The 15507-nt window shown below is 60.7% G+C and overlaps 2 protein-coding genes across 8 annotated transcripts; one reads left to right on the top strand and one right to left on the bottom strand.

Annotated features, from left to right (window-relative positions):
- The first annotated feature begins 251 nt into the window (after positions 1-251).
- On the top strand, positions 252-12757 carry ARHGAP33 (Rho GTPase activating protein 33). Of its 4 annotated transcripts, none has more exons than XM_059381555.1 (22): positions 252-383; positions 1125-1206; positions 2279-2376; positions 2455-2539; positions 2913-2993; positions 3097-3234; positions 3660-3752; positions 4273-4395; positions 4484-4561; positions 4645-4711; positions 4795-4854; positions 4948-5100; positions 5184-5286; positions 6114-6258; positions 6338-6420; positions 6505-6612; positions 7952-8097; positions 8737-8890; positions 8975-9120; positions 9204-9278; positions 10342-11016; positions 11108-12757. In XM_059381555.1, the coding sequence occupies exons 2-22, from the start codon at positions 1180-1182 to the stop codon at positions 12376-12378; spliced, it is 3909 nt and encodes a 1302-aa protein (XP_059237538.1). In that variant the 5' UTR covers positions 252-383; positions 1125-1179; the 3' UTR covers positions 12379-12757. The 4 variants fall into 4 exon arrangements, with proteins under 4 accessions (XP_059237538.1, XP_059237537.1, XP_059237539.1 ...); XM_059381554.1 differs by having other exon boundaries at positions 1101-1206; XM_059381556.1 differs by lacking the exon at positions 1125-1206.
- Positions 12758-12834: 77 nt separating this feature from the next.
- LOC132004797 (inactive serine/threonine-protein kinase TEX14-like) lies at positions 12835-15471 on the bottom strand. Of its 4 annotated transcripts, XM_059381319.1 has the most exons (9): positions 15351-15471; positions 14722-15158; positions 14486-14643; positions 14215-14408; positions 14059-14131; positions 13887-13975; positions 13627-13800; positions 13106-13155; positions 12835-13015 (listed from the first exon to the last, which is right to left on the bottom strand). In XM_059381319.1, exons 2-9 carry the CDS (start codon positions 15024-15026, stop codon positions 12919-12921), a joined length of 1140 nt encoding a protein of 379 aa, XP_059237302.1. In that variant the 5' UTR covers positions 15027-15158; positions 15351-15471; the 3' UTR covers positions 12835-12918. The 4 variants fall into 4 exon arrangements, 3 of the variants coding, with proteins under 3 accessions (XP_059237302.1, XP_059237301.1, XP_059237303.1); XM_059381318.1 differs by having other exon boundaries at positions 14722-15471; XR_009400647.1 differs by having other exon boundaries at positions 12977-13015; positions 13266-13800; positions 14722-15471.
- Between the last annotated feature and the right edge of the window lie 36 nt (positions 15472-15507).

The raw sequence follows: 15507 nt of genomic DNA, 5'->3' as shown, positions 1-15507 counted from the left end.
TAGGGGTGTGTCTCAGGAGGGCAATGGGAGCCAATGAAGAGCAGTCATGGGCGCGGCGCTGTCAAACTTCGCTGGGCGGGACCGAAGGCACCGAGCCAGGGATGGGACCGAAGCCTAAGCCAATGAAAAGCCGACAGGTGGGCGGGGCGTCGCCCTAAGGCCAAGGGTGGAGCCAATGAGAAGCGGCGCCGCGTCCCCGCTGCCCCCGCCTCCGTGGGGCGCGCGCCGAAGCCACGGGCAGCCGTTAGGGGCGGGGCCTGCAGCCGCCCGCGCGCGGCTCGCGCCCTCCCCTTTGTGTCGCCATGGCGGCGGCGGCGGCGACGAGGACGACGAGCGAGGGGTCGAGCGCAGCCGGCGCCTGAAGAGGCTACGCTACCATGGTGGTGAGGGGCCCACGCGGCCGTCAGTCCGTCTGCGTGTCAGTCTGTCCGCGCGCGGCCCCGCCCCGCGCGCCCCGCCCCCGGCCCCGCCCGAGCCCGCGGCCTGCGCCGCCCCTCACCCCTCGTCGAGGTCCCTCTCGTCCCGGGTCTGGGGCCCGAGCTCTTAACCCGGCCCCGCCCCCTCAGTGTGCATCCCCTTCCACGCCCTGGAGGGAGGTGACAGTGGCCGAGGACCCAGGCTTGGGGGGATGGGCTAGTCCCGGGAAGGACCCGCACCGCCGGTTGCCCCCTCCCCGGGACCTGCCGAAGCTTCCTGGGTTCTTCGCCATCCCCCATCCCACAGCCATCCTCAGCGTCTTCTCCCAACCTCCATCCCTCCCTGGCTAGCCCCCTCCCCCTCCTACCACCAGCCCCCTTCTTGTTCTTGAGCCCCACCCCCATCCGGCTCCATCCTCAGCCTGACCCTTTTCTTCTCATTCTCACTCCATTCTGCTCCCTCTCAATCAACCCTCCCCTACCCCTCCATCGGCCTGAGCCTTGGCCTTTCCAGCATCTCCCCTGCCCTTACACCCCAATCCCACACTAGCAGTGTACCTCTGGCTAGATCCTAGGGTCCTTCTCCATCTTCTTGTCCTCACCCTCCCTCCCCACCATCTCCTCCTCCCACCATGCTGCTCCTGCTCATTCATCCATTCATTCCCTCATTCGCTCACTTAACAGACATTCCCTGATACTTCCTGGCAGAGCCCATGTTCCAGACGCAAAGAAATTCACGTCCCGTCCTGCCTTGGGGAGCTTCATGGGCTGGAGAGGGACAGAACCGAGGGTGAGACCCAAGGATGAACCTGGGGTCGCAGGGATATGAAGGAGGGAGTGGCTAGAGCCTGGCCTGGGAAATACCGATCTGGCAGCTGGTTAATTTATTCATCAGATCTTACTCAGCTCCTGCTGTGTGAGTGGGCACTGGGACCCAGAGAAGAATTAGGCTCAACCTTCCTTGTGAGGAGCATCAGTTCTGTGCCCAGCTCTGTGCTGGGTCGCTGATCCTGGGGAAGTCACAGTCCAGTGGGGGGAGATGGACTTGTCACCTGTGGTATCTCAGAGTGCTCAGGGCTGGGATGGGAGAACCTCAGGGGATAGAGGAGTCTAGAAACGCAGGCTAACACTTCCAGGACAGGGAATGAGAGAGATGAGACCTGAGGGATGAGGAGGACGGAACCTATGGAAAGCATAAGGAAGAGTGAGTGTTCCCTGCAGAGGGAACTACCTTTGCAAAGGCCTAGGAGGAAATGAGAAGATGGTGCTTTTGTTGGACTCTTAAAAGTTTGAAAGCTTCTGGAGTGGAGGCCGAAGGGGGAAGATGGGACTGGAGAGGTAAACAGACCTGAGAATTCAGACTTTTATCTTGAAGATAACAGGGAGCCGTTGAAGGTCTATGATCTGTGGAGAGACAGGCAGATATGTGTGGTATGAAAATTATACTGGCGCTTGCTATGAAGAAGCTGGCAGGAGGGGAGAGGTTGGAAGCAGGAAGATTGATAAGATGGGAGCTGTGATTGTCCAGACATCAATAAAGGTGTGGAGAGGCACATGGGGGCATGACTATACTCCGCAGGGGCTAAAGGAGGGCTTTAAACAGGGAGAGATGGTACCAGCATGTGCTCTCTCTCCCTCACCTTCAGGCTGTGCTCTTCCAGCCCCCCACCCCAGACCACACACAAAGAAGCAGGCCCACCCTTAGTTGCTCTCACCTCTCCTTGACCTACCCTTTTGCTCCATGCTTAGGGCAGCCTATGGAGCAATTCGGGCCTCTGCGCCCAGGCTCACAGATAACAATGCTCCCGTTGTCTCTCTGCTCCCATCTCTGGAGGCCTCTGATTCTTCTTTCTGTTCTACAGGCTCGCAGCACTGACAGCCTGGATGGCCCAGGGGAGGGCTCAGTGCAGCCCTTGCCTCACACTGGGGGGCCCAGTGTGAAGGGGAAGCCTGGGAAAAGGTGAGAGATGAGGGTGAGGTTCAGCTTAGGAGGGGGGTTGAATGCAGGAGCCACCAGTGATGTGTACCTGTCCCCCAGGCTCTCGGCTCCTCGAGGTCCCTTCCCCCGGCTGGCCGACTGTGCCCATTTCCACTACGAGAATGTTGACTTTGGCCATATTCAGGTATGAGGGCTTTGCACCAGGTGGGAGGGTGAGAGCTTCCCCAGCCCTGAAGCAATATTAGCCACAATATTAGCCACAATATTAACCTGTCTCAGGAATAGGTGCTCCTCCCACCTGAGCAGTCAGTGGCAAGAGTCACAGGGCGGAAGGGGAGCACGGTTCATTCATTCGTTCATTTCTTTATTCATTCACCTAACCTTTTGTTAGGTGTAGGCTCTGTGCCAGTACGCTGTACTCTGAGACATTACCAGGCCCTGCCCTCAGGGAGGCCAAGGCCAGGGTTGCAGACCCATCTCTAGATAGTGCCCACCTGGAAAGATCAGGACTGGAACAAAAGTGAGGCCCCTCCCTGGGCCTTTGTTTCCCTCTGCAGCTCCTGCTATCTCCAGAGCGCGAAGGCCCCAGCTTCTCTGGAGAGAATGAGCTGGTGTTTGGGGTGCAGGTGACCTGTCAGGTGAGGCCACCCCCTTCTCATCTGGCCTGACAGATTGGTCTTTGTGGCTTCCAGCTCAGTGTAATGGGACTACTGGTCCTTTCTGTCCCTCCTGTCCCCACAGGGCCGCTCCTGGCCAGTTCTCCGAAGTTACGATGACTTCCGATCCCTGGATGCCCACCTACACCGGTGCATATTTGACAGGAGGTTCTCCTGCCTCCCAGAGCTCCCTCCACCCCCAGAGGGTGCCAGAGCTGCCCAGGTAACCTGCTGGTTGTCTCAGCCCCCTGCCCCCCAGCTATGGTGTGTCCTCCTGAGCAATGTGGGAAGCCGTCAAGAGAGGATAGTGAAATACTTAAACACTGCTATGGCCCAGGTTCCAACCAGTCGGAAGGGAGAGGCCCATGATGAAGCTGCAGCAGGGAGGCTCCTTTCAGTTTTAGGATGATGAGGTGTTCCAGGGGATTCGGTGGGAGAGTCAGCGGGGCCCCGCCCAGTGCGGGCACACAGGAGCCTGGCAGCCCATTTACTAACTGATACGGAAATAGGTCAGTGCTTACCAGTGGAGCGGCACCATGCATTCAGGCTGAATCCCAGCCCTGCCTAGAGGTGAGCTAGGGCAGTAGAGAAGGGCAGCGAACTCTCTCAAGGTCCCCTCACAATAGCCCCCCGACAACCTGCCCCCAGATGCTGGTACCCCTGCTGCTGCAGTACCTGGAGACCCTGTCGGGCCTGGTGGACAGTAACCTCAACTGCGGGCCTGTGCTCACCTGGATGGAGGTGCGCCCAGGAAGGGGGGCTTGGAGCTGGGAGGGAGCGAGGACCAGTTTGCAAGTGTGTGTGGGTGCAGGAAAGAAACGAGCCAGAGTGGAGGAGGCCCTGGTATTTCAGTGTCTGTGTGGGCATGCCTGTGAGGGAGAATGAACATGTGTGTGTGTGTGTGTGTGTGTGTGTGTGTGCGCGCGAGCGAGCAGGCATTGGACTGTGCGCATGTAAGCATTTCAGGATCTATCAGTTAGAAATAGGTATGACTGTAACTCCTAGAACACCGGGCCCACAGTGGCTCCAACCAGGTTTTCAGAGAGGAGGTGAGCTTGTCTGCTACGGAGGATGAGGGCACTGGGGTGTCCCAGGACATGAGAAGGGCGGAGGGGCTTTGTTGGACAAGAGTTTAGGTGTTTGACCCATAGCTCTGACCAACAGAGGCTCTCAGGTGGGGGACAGGTAGTGGCCTCCTCCTGGCCTGGAGGAAACTTCTCTGCCTTTATTGTCTCCTCCTCGTGGTCTCTCCCCACCTCAGCTGGACAACCATGGCCGGCGCCTGCTCCTCAGTGAGGAGGCCTCCCTCAACATCCCCGCAGTGGCCGCCGCGCACGTCATCAAGCGGTACACAGCCCAGGCACCAGACGAGCTGTCCTTCGAGGTGAGGCTATGGGGAAGCAGACTCCGGCTGGGCTCCCCACTTCCCTTGTCCCTTCTGACCCTCCCTCCAATGACCGTCCCTCTCCCAGGTGGGAGACATTGTCTCCGTGATCGACATGCCGCCCACTGAGGATCGGAGCTGGTGGCGGGGCAAACGAGGCTTCCAGGTGAGCCTGGCTCGGGCGGATGGGAGGGCCAGGGCACCGCGCCAGCTAGGGTGGCCCACTCACTGACCCCAAACCCTCCTCAGGTTGGTTTCTTCCCCAGTGAGTGTGTGGAACTGTTTACGGAGCGGCCTGGTCCAGGACTGAAGGGAGGTAAGTGCCAGGGACAAAATGGGGAGGCTTCCCTGCCTTCTTTGCCCATCATCCAGTCTTTCCACCCTTTGTTCACCCCACAGAAGCTGATGGTCCCCAGTGCGGTGTCCCAACGCCCCAGGGTGTCTCCTCTCTGACCTCAGGTAATGGGACAAGAGGGCAGGCCCCTGCCCACCCCACCCACCATGAGAACAGTGGTCACACTGACCCTCTGTGACTTGCCTTTACTCCCACAGCTGTGCCCCGGCCACGTGGGAAGCTAGCGGGCCTCCTCAGAACCTTCATGCGCTCCCGCCCTTCTCGGCAGCGGCTGCGGCAGCGGGGCATCCTGCGGCAGAGGGTGTTTGGCTGTGACCTTGGCGAGCACCTCAGTAATTCAGGCCAAGATGGTGAGGCCCCATGTCCACCTGCCCAGCCCGCTTCTCCCGCCCCGTTACAGCCTGCCCAGACCTGAGCCCCTGCTTCCTCCCAGTGCCCCAGGTGCTTCGCTGCTGCTCTGAGTTTATCGAGGCCCACGGGGTGGTGGATGGAATCTACCGGCTCTCAGGAGTGTCATCCAACATCCAGAGGCTACGGTGAGGGCCTTCCACCAAGCCCTTCCGCAAACACTCACTGAGCATCATCTCTCTTCCAGGCCCTGTGCCATGTGCTGGGGACACAGAGTTATGGAGGGTGTGGGGGGGGTGGCGGTTAGGAGAGCTTAGAGTGGGGTCGGACTGGGGCTGGGGGCAGGGAGGGTTTTCTTGAGGAAGTGACAGCCAAGCTGAGGCACAGTGAGTACAGGGGAAAGCAGCAGGAGCTCATGTCCCTGGAGTAAATGGACCTTTCAGATACTGTTAGGATTTTGCCTTTTACTCAGAGGAAGGGGTCTGAGCTGGGGAGGGACAGCGTGAACCGTCTAAGGTGGGAGGCAGTGAGGCAGGAGTCCTGGGGCTAACAGGAGGCGCGCGAGGTAACAGTATGGAGCCTGGGGCTCTGCGAGATGAGGCAAAGAAAGGGTCACACGAGATGGCATTTACCCAAGAGCAGTGGACACAACCAGAAAGTTTTGAGCAGGGGCTGCTAGGATTTTGGCCACATTTTCCAGTGACCTCTTGAAGCCAGGAGAATGACAACTTCGTGGGAGTAGCGTCGTGATCACGTTCTGTATTCAGATGACCTCGGGTAGCCACAAGCAGGAGCACCTCCCACCTGAGCCTCAGTGTCATCCTCTGTAAAATGGGGCACGCTCGGTGGGGCACACAGAGTTGTTAGGGAGTTCTGTAAGGTACTACCTCTGAAGAGCCCAGCACAGGAAGAGAGTTGCTTCTGTCTGTGGACCCTTTGGGAGGTGGGGGAAGAACATGGCCAGGTGGGTCAGCTCTGACCTGAGTCTTTCTTCTCCTTGACCTGGTGGCCTCAGGCATGAGTTCGACAGCGAGAGGATCCCTGAACTGTCTGGCCCTGCCTTCCTGCAGGACATCCACAGCGTGTCCTCCCTCTGCAAGCTCTACTTCCGGGAGTTGCCGAATCCCTTGCTCACATACCAGCTCTACGGGAAGTTCAGCGTGAGTAAGGGAGCTGGCAAGGTTGGAGGGTGCTGGGATGCCCCGGCCCAGCCCCCGTCACGCCTGTGCTTCCTCTCAGGAAGCCATGTCCGTGCCCGGGGAGGAGGAGCGCCTGGTGCGTGTCCACGATGTCATCCAGCAGCTGCCCCCGCCTCACTACAGGTAAGCCAGAAGGGGCAGGGAAGGCCTGTGGGGGGGTCCCATGGGAGCTGAGGCTCAGGTGTCGTCCTCCACTGCCACCCCCAGGACCCTGGAGTACCTGCTGAGGCACCTGGCCCGCATGGCAAGACACAGTGCCAACACCAGCATGCATGCCCGCAACCTGGCCATCGTCTGGGCGCCCAACCTGCTACGGTGAGCTGGCAGCCCACCAGCCTGACCCCCTCAGCTTCCTTCCACAAGCTGGGCCTCAAGTCGGCCCCACACTTCCCACCCAGAACCCACCCAGCTTCTGTTCTCTCTTTCACTTCATTCCACACATACTTCCTAAGGACCCCCTGGGTGCGGGCTCTTGTTCTCAGCCAAGGGACCCAGGACCCAACAGTGAGCAAGAACCTGTGCTCCTAGGCTCACATTTTCATGGCGGAGACGGACAATGAGCTAGCAACAAGAAAACTAGAGAGTGTGGTGTGATGGTGACGAGTTCCAAGGAGAAAGATGACAAAGCAGGGAAAGGAGATGCATGTGGCCATGGAATTTTGAAAATTTTAGAGGGGCAGGCGAGGCTTTCATAAGAAGTGAGCCCCAGAGGATTTGATGGTGACCGAGACAGAGGAGCTCTCTGCTCTGCGTGAATTAAGTGGTCCGTGAGATGGTGGATATAAGAACTATTAGGACAAAGAAAAAAAAAAAAAAAGAGAGAGAAGGAAGCTTTAACAATTTTAAATAAGGTGGGTGAGGAAGACTCCATTGAGAAGGTAACATTTGGGTCAAGACCTGCCGGAGGCGAGGGTGGGGACCCATGTGGACTTGTGGGGAGGAGCAGACCAGGCTAAGGGAACACAAGTGCCAATGTCTGGAGGCTGGAAAGGCACTTCTGTGCTGGAGGGCCAGCAGGGAGCCCAGGATGGCAGGAGGGAGCAAGGGAGTGAGTGAGTAGTTGAGGGGGAGGAGATGACAACGTCAGAGTGATGACGGGACCAGCCAGAGCAGTAACTTCTGGGTTCCAGGTCATGGTAAGGACTTTGCTTCTGCCAGGAGAGAGGTGCAGCAGGGGAGGTTCTGAGCCTGCAGGGCCCTGATGGGGTCACAGGCTCCCTCTGGTTGTGGCCTGGAGCAGACTGCAGGGGGCAGGATAACCTGGGAACCCAGGGAGGAGCCGCTGTGATGTCTGGGAGTGGGAGGATAGAGGCTGGGCCACCGTGGGGAAAGTGGGGGAGAAGAGTTTAGAATCTGGAGAGATTTTTGTGGATGGAGCAGACAGGGATTGCTGAGAGGCTGGATGTAGGTGTGAGGGGAAAGAGAGGGGTCAGGAGCATCACCCGGATGTGTCTGGCCTGAGCACTGAGATGGGGAAGGCAGGGAGGGAGGGGGTTGAGGAAAGGTTGAGAACCCAATTCTGGATGTGATCACTTTGATGAGGTCAGAGGTTTTGGATGACTGTCATTTCTTCTGTTGACTTCCCATCGTGCCTAGCTGGAACCTGCCAGCTGGGCTCAAAGCACCTGGCACCCCTCCCCCTTGTCCCATCCAGGTCCATGGAACTGGAGTCTGTGGGGCTGGGTGGGGCAGCAGCCTTCCGGGAGGTCCGGGTGCAGTCTGTGGTGGTGGAATTCCTGCTCACCCATGTGGATGTGTTGTTTAGTGACACCTTCACCTCTGCTGGCCTCGACCCTGCAGGTATGCTCATCCCACCCCCTGATGTCCTGGCTACTGCCCCCTCATTGTTAGGGCTGCAGTGGGAGGGCAGGTGGGCTCCCAGCCCTATCCCTACCCCACTGAAGCTGGACCTCCCTCCTGGCTCCTTGAGGACCCCGCCCCGGCCTCTCCCTCCCCTCCCCCCACCTTCTCATTTCAGCTCCTACGCTCAGGATCCCCACTTCTTGGCCCGGACATCGTTCTTCCTTCACCCCTTGTAGCTCCCGGGGGCTCTTGGGGCCTTGGGGCCACCAGGGAGGAGGTGGGAGGTCCCCAGACTTGACCCCGCCCTGGCCCCACCCAGACTCCCCGCCCTACCCCGGACCCCAGCCCAATCAGGATTCAGCACGTCGGAGGGCCCTCTGGCCCGAGGTAACTGAAGCCAGAGCCGCTGCCCTCGCTGGCTGCCGGGAGCTGCCTCCTCATCAGCTCGTCCTGCCTCACTCCTCCTCCTCACCTGCCTGCTGCCCACCCATTCCCGCCTGATCCGCCCTGGCCCCCTGCCTTGCCAGCCCGGGTGGGCACGCTGCGGGGCCGGGGCTTGGGCTGTGGCGCTTGGCTTTGCCTGTGGCCTTGAGAGGCCCCCAGAGCTGACAACTGCCCCCTTTCCCAACTCCTTAGGCCGCTGCCTCCTCCCCAGGCCCAAGTCCCTTGCGGGCAGCGGCCCTTCCACTCGCCTGCTGACGCTGGAGGAAGCCCAAGCTCGGACCCAGGGCCGGCTGGGGACTCCCACCGAGCCCACCACTCCCAAGGCCCCAGCTTCACCTGTGGAAAGGTGAGTGGAATGCTGGGGGAGCACAGGGCCAGCCTGGAGGCCCCAGATCCTCTGACTCTCTCCTTTGTCTCCCGCAAACCCCAGGAGGAAAGGGGAGAGAGGCGAGAAACAGCGAAAGCCAGGGGGAAGCAGTTGGAAGACCTTCTTTGCACTGGGCCGGGGCCCCAGCATCCCCCGAAAGAAGCCTTTACCGTGGCTGGGGGGCACCCGTGCACCCCCGCAGCCTTCAGGTCAGAGGCTGCAGTGGGTGGGGAGTTGGGGTGGAGGGGAGGCACTCTGGAGTGCCCCATGCCCATCCTGCCTCTTTTCGCAGGTGGCCGACCTGACACAGTCACGCTAAGATCTGCCAAAAGCGAGGAGTCTCTGTCATCGCAGGCCAGCGGGGCTGGTGAGCGCCAGGTGGCCCAGGCCCGGCCTGGTGGAGGAGCTGGGAGGGCTGGCGGCCCTGGGGTGGCCTCTAAATGTACTTCAAATTTGTGGGTTTGGGGTTCCTTTTTGATGTTCTTTAGTTCCTAATCTGGACATGAGTTTCAGTGTGTTAAAAAAAGTGTCACCCTTGGTTCATGATGCTCTGTGATCACTGGTCCAGGCAGGGCCCTTGCAGGTTTTTATTTATTCCTTTGGGAAAAAATCTAAGTAATGAAACGACCACCTGTGAGCCCACTGGCCAGAAGTGAAAGAGCCCCACTCCCTTGGTTGCAAGCTCCTTCCCACCAGAGGCAGCCCTGGATTCCATGGGCAGCATCTCCTTGCTCTAAGATTTTATCCCCTGCAGGCCTCCGTGTAACATATGGCACAGTCCTAGCTGTTTTGTAAATGTTGAAGGTCTCCGAAGAAAGGGTGCTGGATGCGGAACTTGACTTCCCGCTCACTGCCAACCACGTAGCTGAGTGTTGCTCAGCCTTGTGCCTCTTAGCTGCTCTCTGGCATTCATGTGCGGCTCTCCCATCCCAAGTCACTTGTCTATCCTCCTCCCGAGGGCTTGGGGGCTTTGGGGAGCACTCCTTACACACCACACTCTGGAGAGTGTTCCAGGCACCCAGGAACGAGGGGAGGGGCACGCTGTGGGCCTTGCTCATGTTCAACTTTACAGGACAAGGCCCAATTGCCCCCTGCCCGCCCCCCCCAAAAAAAACCAGTCACGTCTGTACTCCTGATAGTGATAGTGAGAGCTCGGGAGGTCCCGCTGGTCTCCCGCTCACAAGCCTTGTGGTTGTCAGATGTCAGACTGGCCTTTGGGGGTAGAACGATTCTTATCATGGCCTTGCCATCTCTTTCCTTTCTCATTTTGCGTGTGAATAGTGCATGGATTTGCAGCCACTGGGACCCTACCCAGGGGAATGCCTCTTCGTGTAACTTCCCCAGCCTAGCCCACTGGGTGATGTACCCTATCCTTACTGCCATATGCCTATGAAGTTCTGACCCCTGACACCTAATTGCCCCCCTTCCAGGCCTCCAGAGGCTGCACAGGCTCCGGCGACCCCACTCCAGCAGTGACGCTTTCCCTGTGGGCCCGGCACCTGCTGGCTCCTGCGAGAGCCTGTCCTCCTCCTCCTCCTCCTCCGAATCCTCCTCCTCTTCAGAGTCCTCGTCCTCCGGATCCTCAGCAGCTGGGCTGGCGGCACTCTCTGGTTCACCCTCACACCGAACCTCAGCCTGGCTAGATGATGGTGACGAGCTGGACTTTAGCCCACCCCGCTGCCTGGAGGGGCTCCGGGGGCTCGACTTCGATCCCCTTACCTTTCGCTGCAGCAGCCCCACGCCAGGGGACCCGGCACCTCCCGCCAGCCCGGCACCCCCAGCCCCTGCCTCCGCCTTCCCACCTAAGGTGACACCCCAGGCCCTCTCACCCCGTGGGGCCGCCAGCCCTGCCTCGCCCACCGCTCTGGACATCTCAGAACCCCTGGCCGTATCTGTGCCACCTGCTGTCCTGGAGCTGCTGGGGGCCGGGGGAACGCCTGCCTCAGTCACCCCAACGCCGGCCCTCAGCCCCAACCCCGGCCTGCGGCCCCATCTCATCCCCTTGCTGCTGCGCGGAGCCGAGGCCCAGCTGAGTGACACTTGCCAACAGGAGATCTGCAGCAAGCTGGCCCTGCCTGTTCCCCGGGGAGCCCCAGGCCAGCATGGTGAGTCCTGCTCTGCCCACCCCATGCCCTTAGGAACCCTGAAGGTGCATCCAAGCCTGGCTGACTTCTCTTCCCATTCCTCTCTGTGTAGGTCCTGGTATGGATTCACCGCTGCTGCCCCCACCCCTGTCCCTCTTGCGCCCTGGGGGGGCCCCACCCCCACCCCCCAAGAACCCAGCACGCCTCATGGCCCTGGCCCTGGCTGAGCGGGCTCAGCAGGTGGCCCAGAGACAGAGCCAACAGGAGCATGGGAGCACCCCTTCTGCTCCCCACTCCCCTTTCCACCGCTCACTGTCGCTGGAGGTGGGCAGTGAGCCCCCAGGGACCTCAGGGGTTGGGCCAGCCCCCAACTCCCTAGCCCATTCAGGTGCCTGGGTTCCTGGACCCCCACCCTCCCTACCAAGGCAACAAAGTGATGGGAGCCTGGTGAGGAACCAGCGGCCCCCCGGGACCTCAAGGAGGGCACTCAGAGGCCCTGCCCAGGTCAGTGCTCAGCTCAGGAGAGGTGGAGGGTGCAGGGGGTATGGGGATGAGCCACAGATGGCAGCTTGGTTCCTGTATTCTGTCCCCCCACAGGTTCCTACTCCTGGCTTCTTCTCTTCAGCCCCTCGGGAGTGCCTGCCGCCCTTCCTTGGGGTCCCCAAACCAGGCTTGTACCCCCTAGGTTCCCCATCCTTCCAGCCCAGCTCCCCAGCCCCGGTCTGGAGGAGCCCCTTAGGTCCCCCTGCACCACTTGACAGGGGAGAGAACCTATACTATGAAATCGAGACGGGTGAGGGAACCCCCTACTCTGGCCCCACTAGGTCCTGGAGTCCCTTTCGCTCTATGCCCCCAGATAGGCTCAATGCCTCATATGGCTTGCTTGGCCAATCGCCACCACTCCACAGGTCCCCTGACTTCCTGCTCAGCTACCCACCACCCCCTTCGTGCTTTCCCCATGACCACCTTGGCTACTCAGCCCCCCAGCATCCCACCAGGCGCCCTACCCGGCCTGAGCCTCTGTATGTTAATCTAGCTCTGGGGCCCAGGGGTCCCTCACCCGCCTCTTCCAGCTCCTCCTCCCCTCCTGCACACCCCCGGAGCCGTTCAGATCCTGGCCCCCCGGCCCCCCGCTTACCCCAGAAACAGAGGGCCCCCTGGGGCCCCCACACCCCTCACAGGGTACCTGCGCCATGGGGCCCTCCAGAGCCTCTCCTGCTGTACAGGGCAGCCCCACCAGCCTATGGGAGGGGGGGCGAGCACCACCGAGGGTCCTTGTATAGGAATGGGGGGCAAGGAAGGGAGGGGGCTGGTCCCCCACCCCCCTACCCCACTCCCAGCTGGTCCCTCCATTCTGAGGGTCAGACCCGAAGCTATTGCTGAGCTGCAGCTGGGAGAGACCTTCCTCCCCTCCCTTCCCCCACACTGATATTGACCCAATCCAATCCCTTGTTTTGTATTTTCTTGAGCTCCTGACCCCTACCCCAGGTTTCTAACTTTGTAACATGTTTCTGATGTGGGTCCCTAACCTGTTATAGCTTCCCTACTCCGGGCTGAAGGGCACACCCATCCCCCCACCAACTTCCCCTCCTGGGGGCTCCCGCACAAATCTGAGGGCTAGGCCAACACCCTGTCTTCCCTCTCCCAGGAGCCCCCAGCTTGTCCTGACCTGTGCACAGGGGGTTGGGGAACAGCTCCTGCCCATCTCCCCCCACACTTCCCACTAAACCATCTGACAAAATTAATGAATAAAAATGGTGAAAACATGGCCAGTAGTGTCATGCTGGGGCCAGACTCAGGGAACAAAGAGGCAGAGACAGATGGATTGCTTTATCACGTTATCATTTCAGCAAGTGCTGCATGGGAAGTCCGTCCTGGGAGGCTCTAAGGGGCGGTGTCTGCAGAAAGGCAGTCACAGGCACTCTAAGAATCGATTTCAGGAGCAGGGTCAAAGCTGGGCTTGTCTCCGAGTGGGCATCCACCCCGCAGCTCCGCTATGATCTCCTCCAGCAGGTCCATCCTGGGGAGTAGTGGGATGGGGGTGGAGCCAGGGTCACCACAGGGATGAGGAAGGGGCCCCAGGTGGCCCCCAGCAGGGCCCATTTCTCACTTCTGCAGGCTGGAGAAGAGACATCCTCTGATCAGCTCCGTACTGGGCTCCTGCAGAGGAAAAAGGCTGGAGCTGCCACCCAGTAGCCCTGGAGCTCGGGATGGGCCTGGAAGGGGGAGGAGGGCGAGGGGATAGGCTCCGGTTCTTCTGTCTCACCCACCCTCAGGGCCTTCCCCTGCCAGCAGCCTCCAAGAGGGTGGGAGGCCTCTCTGTGGGTCAGCAGGCAGGGGGTGGGCTTTAAGGCGGGAAGGTCCAGCAGAGCTGGCATCTTGGCTGAGTTCCTCTCAAACTGCTCCACAGAACCCTGGTCCCCAGCAGGGAGGCTGTCCTGCAGGCTGGGAGTGTAGGGCAGGGCCCTGGGGGAAGTCAGGTTGGTCAGGGGGCACAGGTCAGTGAGAGGACAGTTGAGGGGTCCCTGGTCAAAGGCGAGGCAGCTGAGGAAATGGGCTGGTGACAACTGGGGTGAGGGCTCATGGTTTAACAAACTGAGTGGTTGCACAGGGCCCTGGGGGGATCCATACTGTCGAGCTGGGCTCCAGGCAGTGGTGCAGGCTGACCCGGGCTGCAGGGCTGGAGTCTGGGTAGAGGCTGGAGCCGGGACTCGGGCTGCTGCCTAGAGTCAAGCTGCTGTCTGAGTCCCAGGCTGAGGCCCTCTGGACTCTGTTGCGGCCTGTGACCTCAGGAGTCTTCAGGGCCTGTGGAGACAATAGCAGGAGCTGTCATGGGTTTCCCAGTGTCCCATAACTCCCCTGGTCCTCCACATCCCTGCCCTGGCTCCTACCTGGCATGGGGAGAGGCCTAGGGACATCACAGGGGGTACAGGCCTGGGTGGAATCTTGGTTCGGGGAGCCACCTCACAGTACAGTGTGTCTGGGGGGACAGACCAGTTGGTTGGAATGGGGGGAGCAGAGCTGAGCTCAGCACCAGCCACCACCCACTCCATGTCCTCTAACCTGGTAGGAAATCCTGAGATGCAGGGCACCGTGTGGTCCAGTGCATCCGGGAGCTCACCTCAGGAGCCGAGTCCTGGGGAAAGGCAGCTGAGTGTGTGATGTGGGTCCGGCCTACGGTTCCACAGTCACTTCCCGGCCGGCCAGCATATCCCGTACCTGGGCCATGGCCTCCTGCAGCAGGTAGCGAGTGTTCTGCAGGCTGCCCCAGCGGTCGGCTGGCCCCAGGCCCAGCCCAGCCTGAACCAGGGCCTGGTAGGGGGCCGGCACCAGGGGATCCAGGGCCGGGCTCTCACCTGCCTCCAATTTAGCCTTCACCTCAGGCCCCTTCCTCCCAGCCCAGGGCAGCTGTCCTGTGAGGAAGCATGATTGGGGGACCCGACCCAGAGGACGACCTCAGCAGGGCTGGGGTGTAGGATCAATCACTGACCGGTGAACACCTCTTGGGCCAGGATGCAGAAGCTGTAGAGATCTGAGGTGGCAGCAGGCGTGTCACCGCAGATGAGCTCAAGTGGCAGCCATGGGTACAGTTCAGGAGGCGGGGGCAGCCCTGGACCTGAGCCTCCCCGGGAGTAGCCCTGCTGTGGCCTGTGGAGGCCGAGGGGCCTGGTGAGCCAGTGGCCACGGGACAGGGATATGAGGCAGGCGGGGGAAGTGGGCGCTCACCTGGGCTGCAGCCAGTGTTGGTGCAGGGGCCGCCCGTGCTCCAGGCTGCTCACTTTGGCCAGGCCTGGCCGGACCAGCTGCACGGCGTGAGAGCTAAGGCCACCGTGGGCGTGCCAGCGGGCCTGCAGGAACAGCAGCGCCTCCAGCACCTGCAGCAGCAGGTGGCCAGGCAGCAGCCCCGGCACAGCACGGGGTCCTCCTGGACTCGGCCCACGTGGGTGCAGCACCACGTGCAGGGAGCCCAGCCACACCGGTTCGAAGAGGAGGCACAACCCCGACAGGTCGGCCGAGGGGCTCAGTGCCATCAGCAGCAACAGGTTAGGGTGGTGCAGGGTGCTGGGCAGGAGGAGAGCAGGCCACTCACAAGGAGGCCCTGACCTGCGTGGTGGGGGCTGCTCCTCGGCACATCAGCACATGCCAGGGGTTGACCATCTGATCTACATCAGCCACCGAACAGAGGAGAAACAGACCTGGCTTGCAGGGCCAGCACCCAGTTCATACCCCATCTGGGGTACCTCTGCCTACACCCAGTCACTTCTCTGTGACCTAGAATACACAGCACACAGCCCTGGGACCCACTTTAAAGGAGGAAGGTGGGGGGTGGTCACTCCAGTAGGAGGGCTCCATACCAGGTGCGGGCCCAGAAGTGAAGAACTGTAACTGTGGCTCACTGCCACACTCCTGGCCTCCTGTTTATGAGACACCTTGAGTCCAGAGGGCAGACTGGAGATGGGTCTGGGGGACTGGGCCATCCTCAGAGCAAGGCTGGGGGTGGTATACCTGCAG

The sequence above is a fragment of the Mustela nigripes genome, chromosome 17 (assembly GCF_022355385.1).
Source record: "Mustela nigripes isolate SB6536 chromosome 17, MUSNIG.SB6536, whole genome shotgun sequence".
Classification (NCBI taxonomy): Eukaryota; Metazoa; Chordata; class Mammalia; order Carnivora; family Mustelidae; genus Mustela; species Mustela nigripes.
The sequence above is the reverse complement of the archived record's forward strand: the minus strand, read 5'-3'. Positions and strand labels throughout refer to the sequence as shown.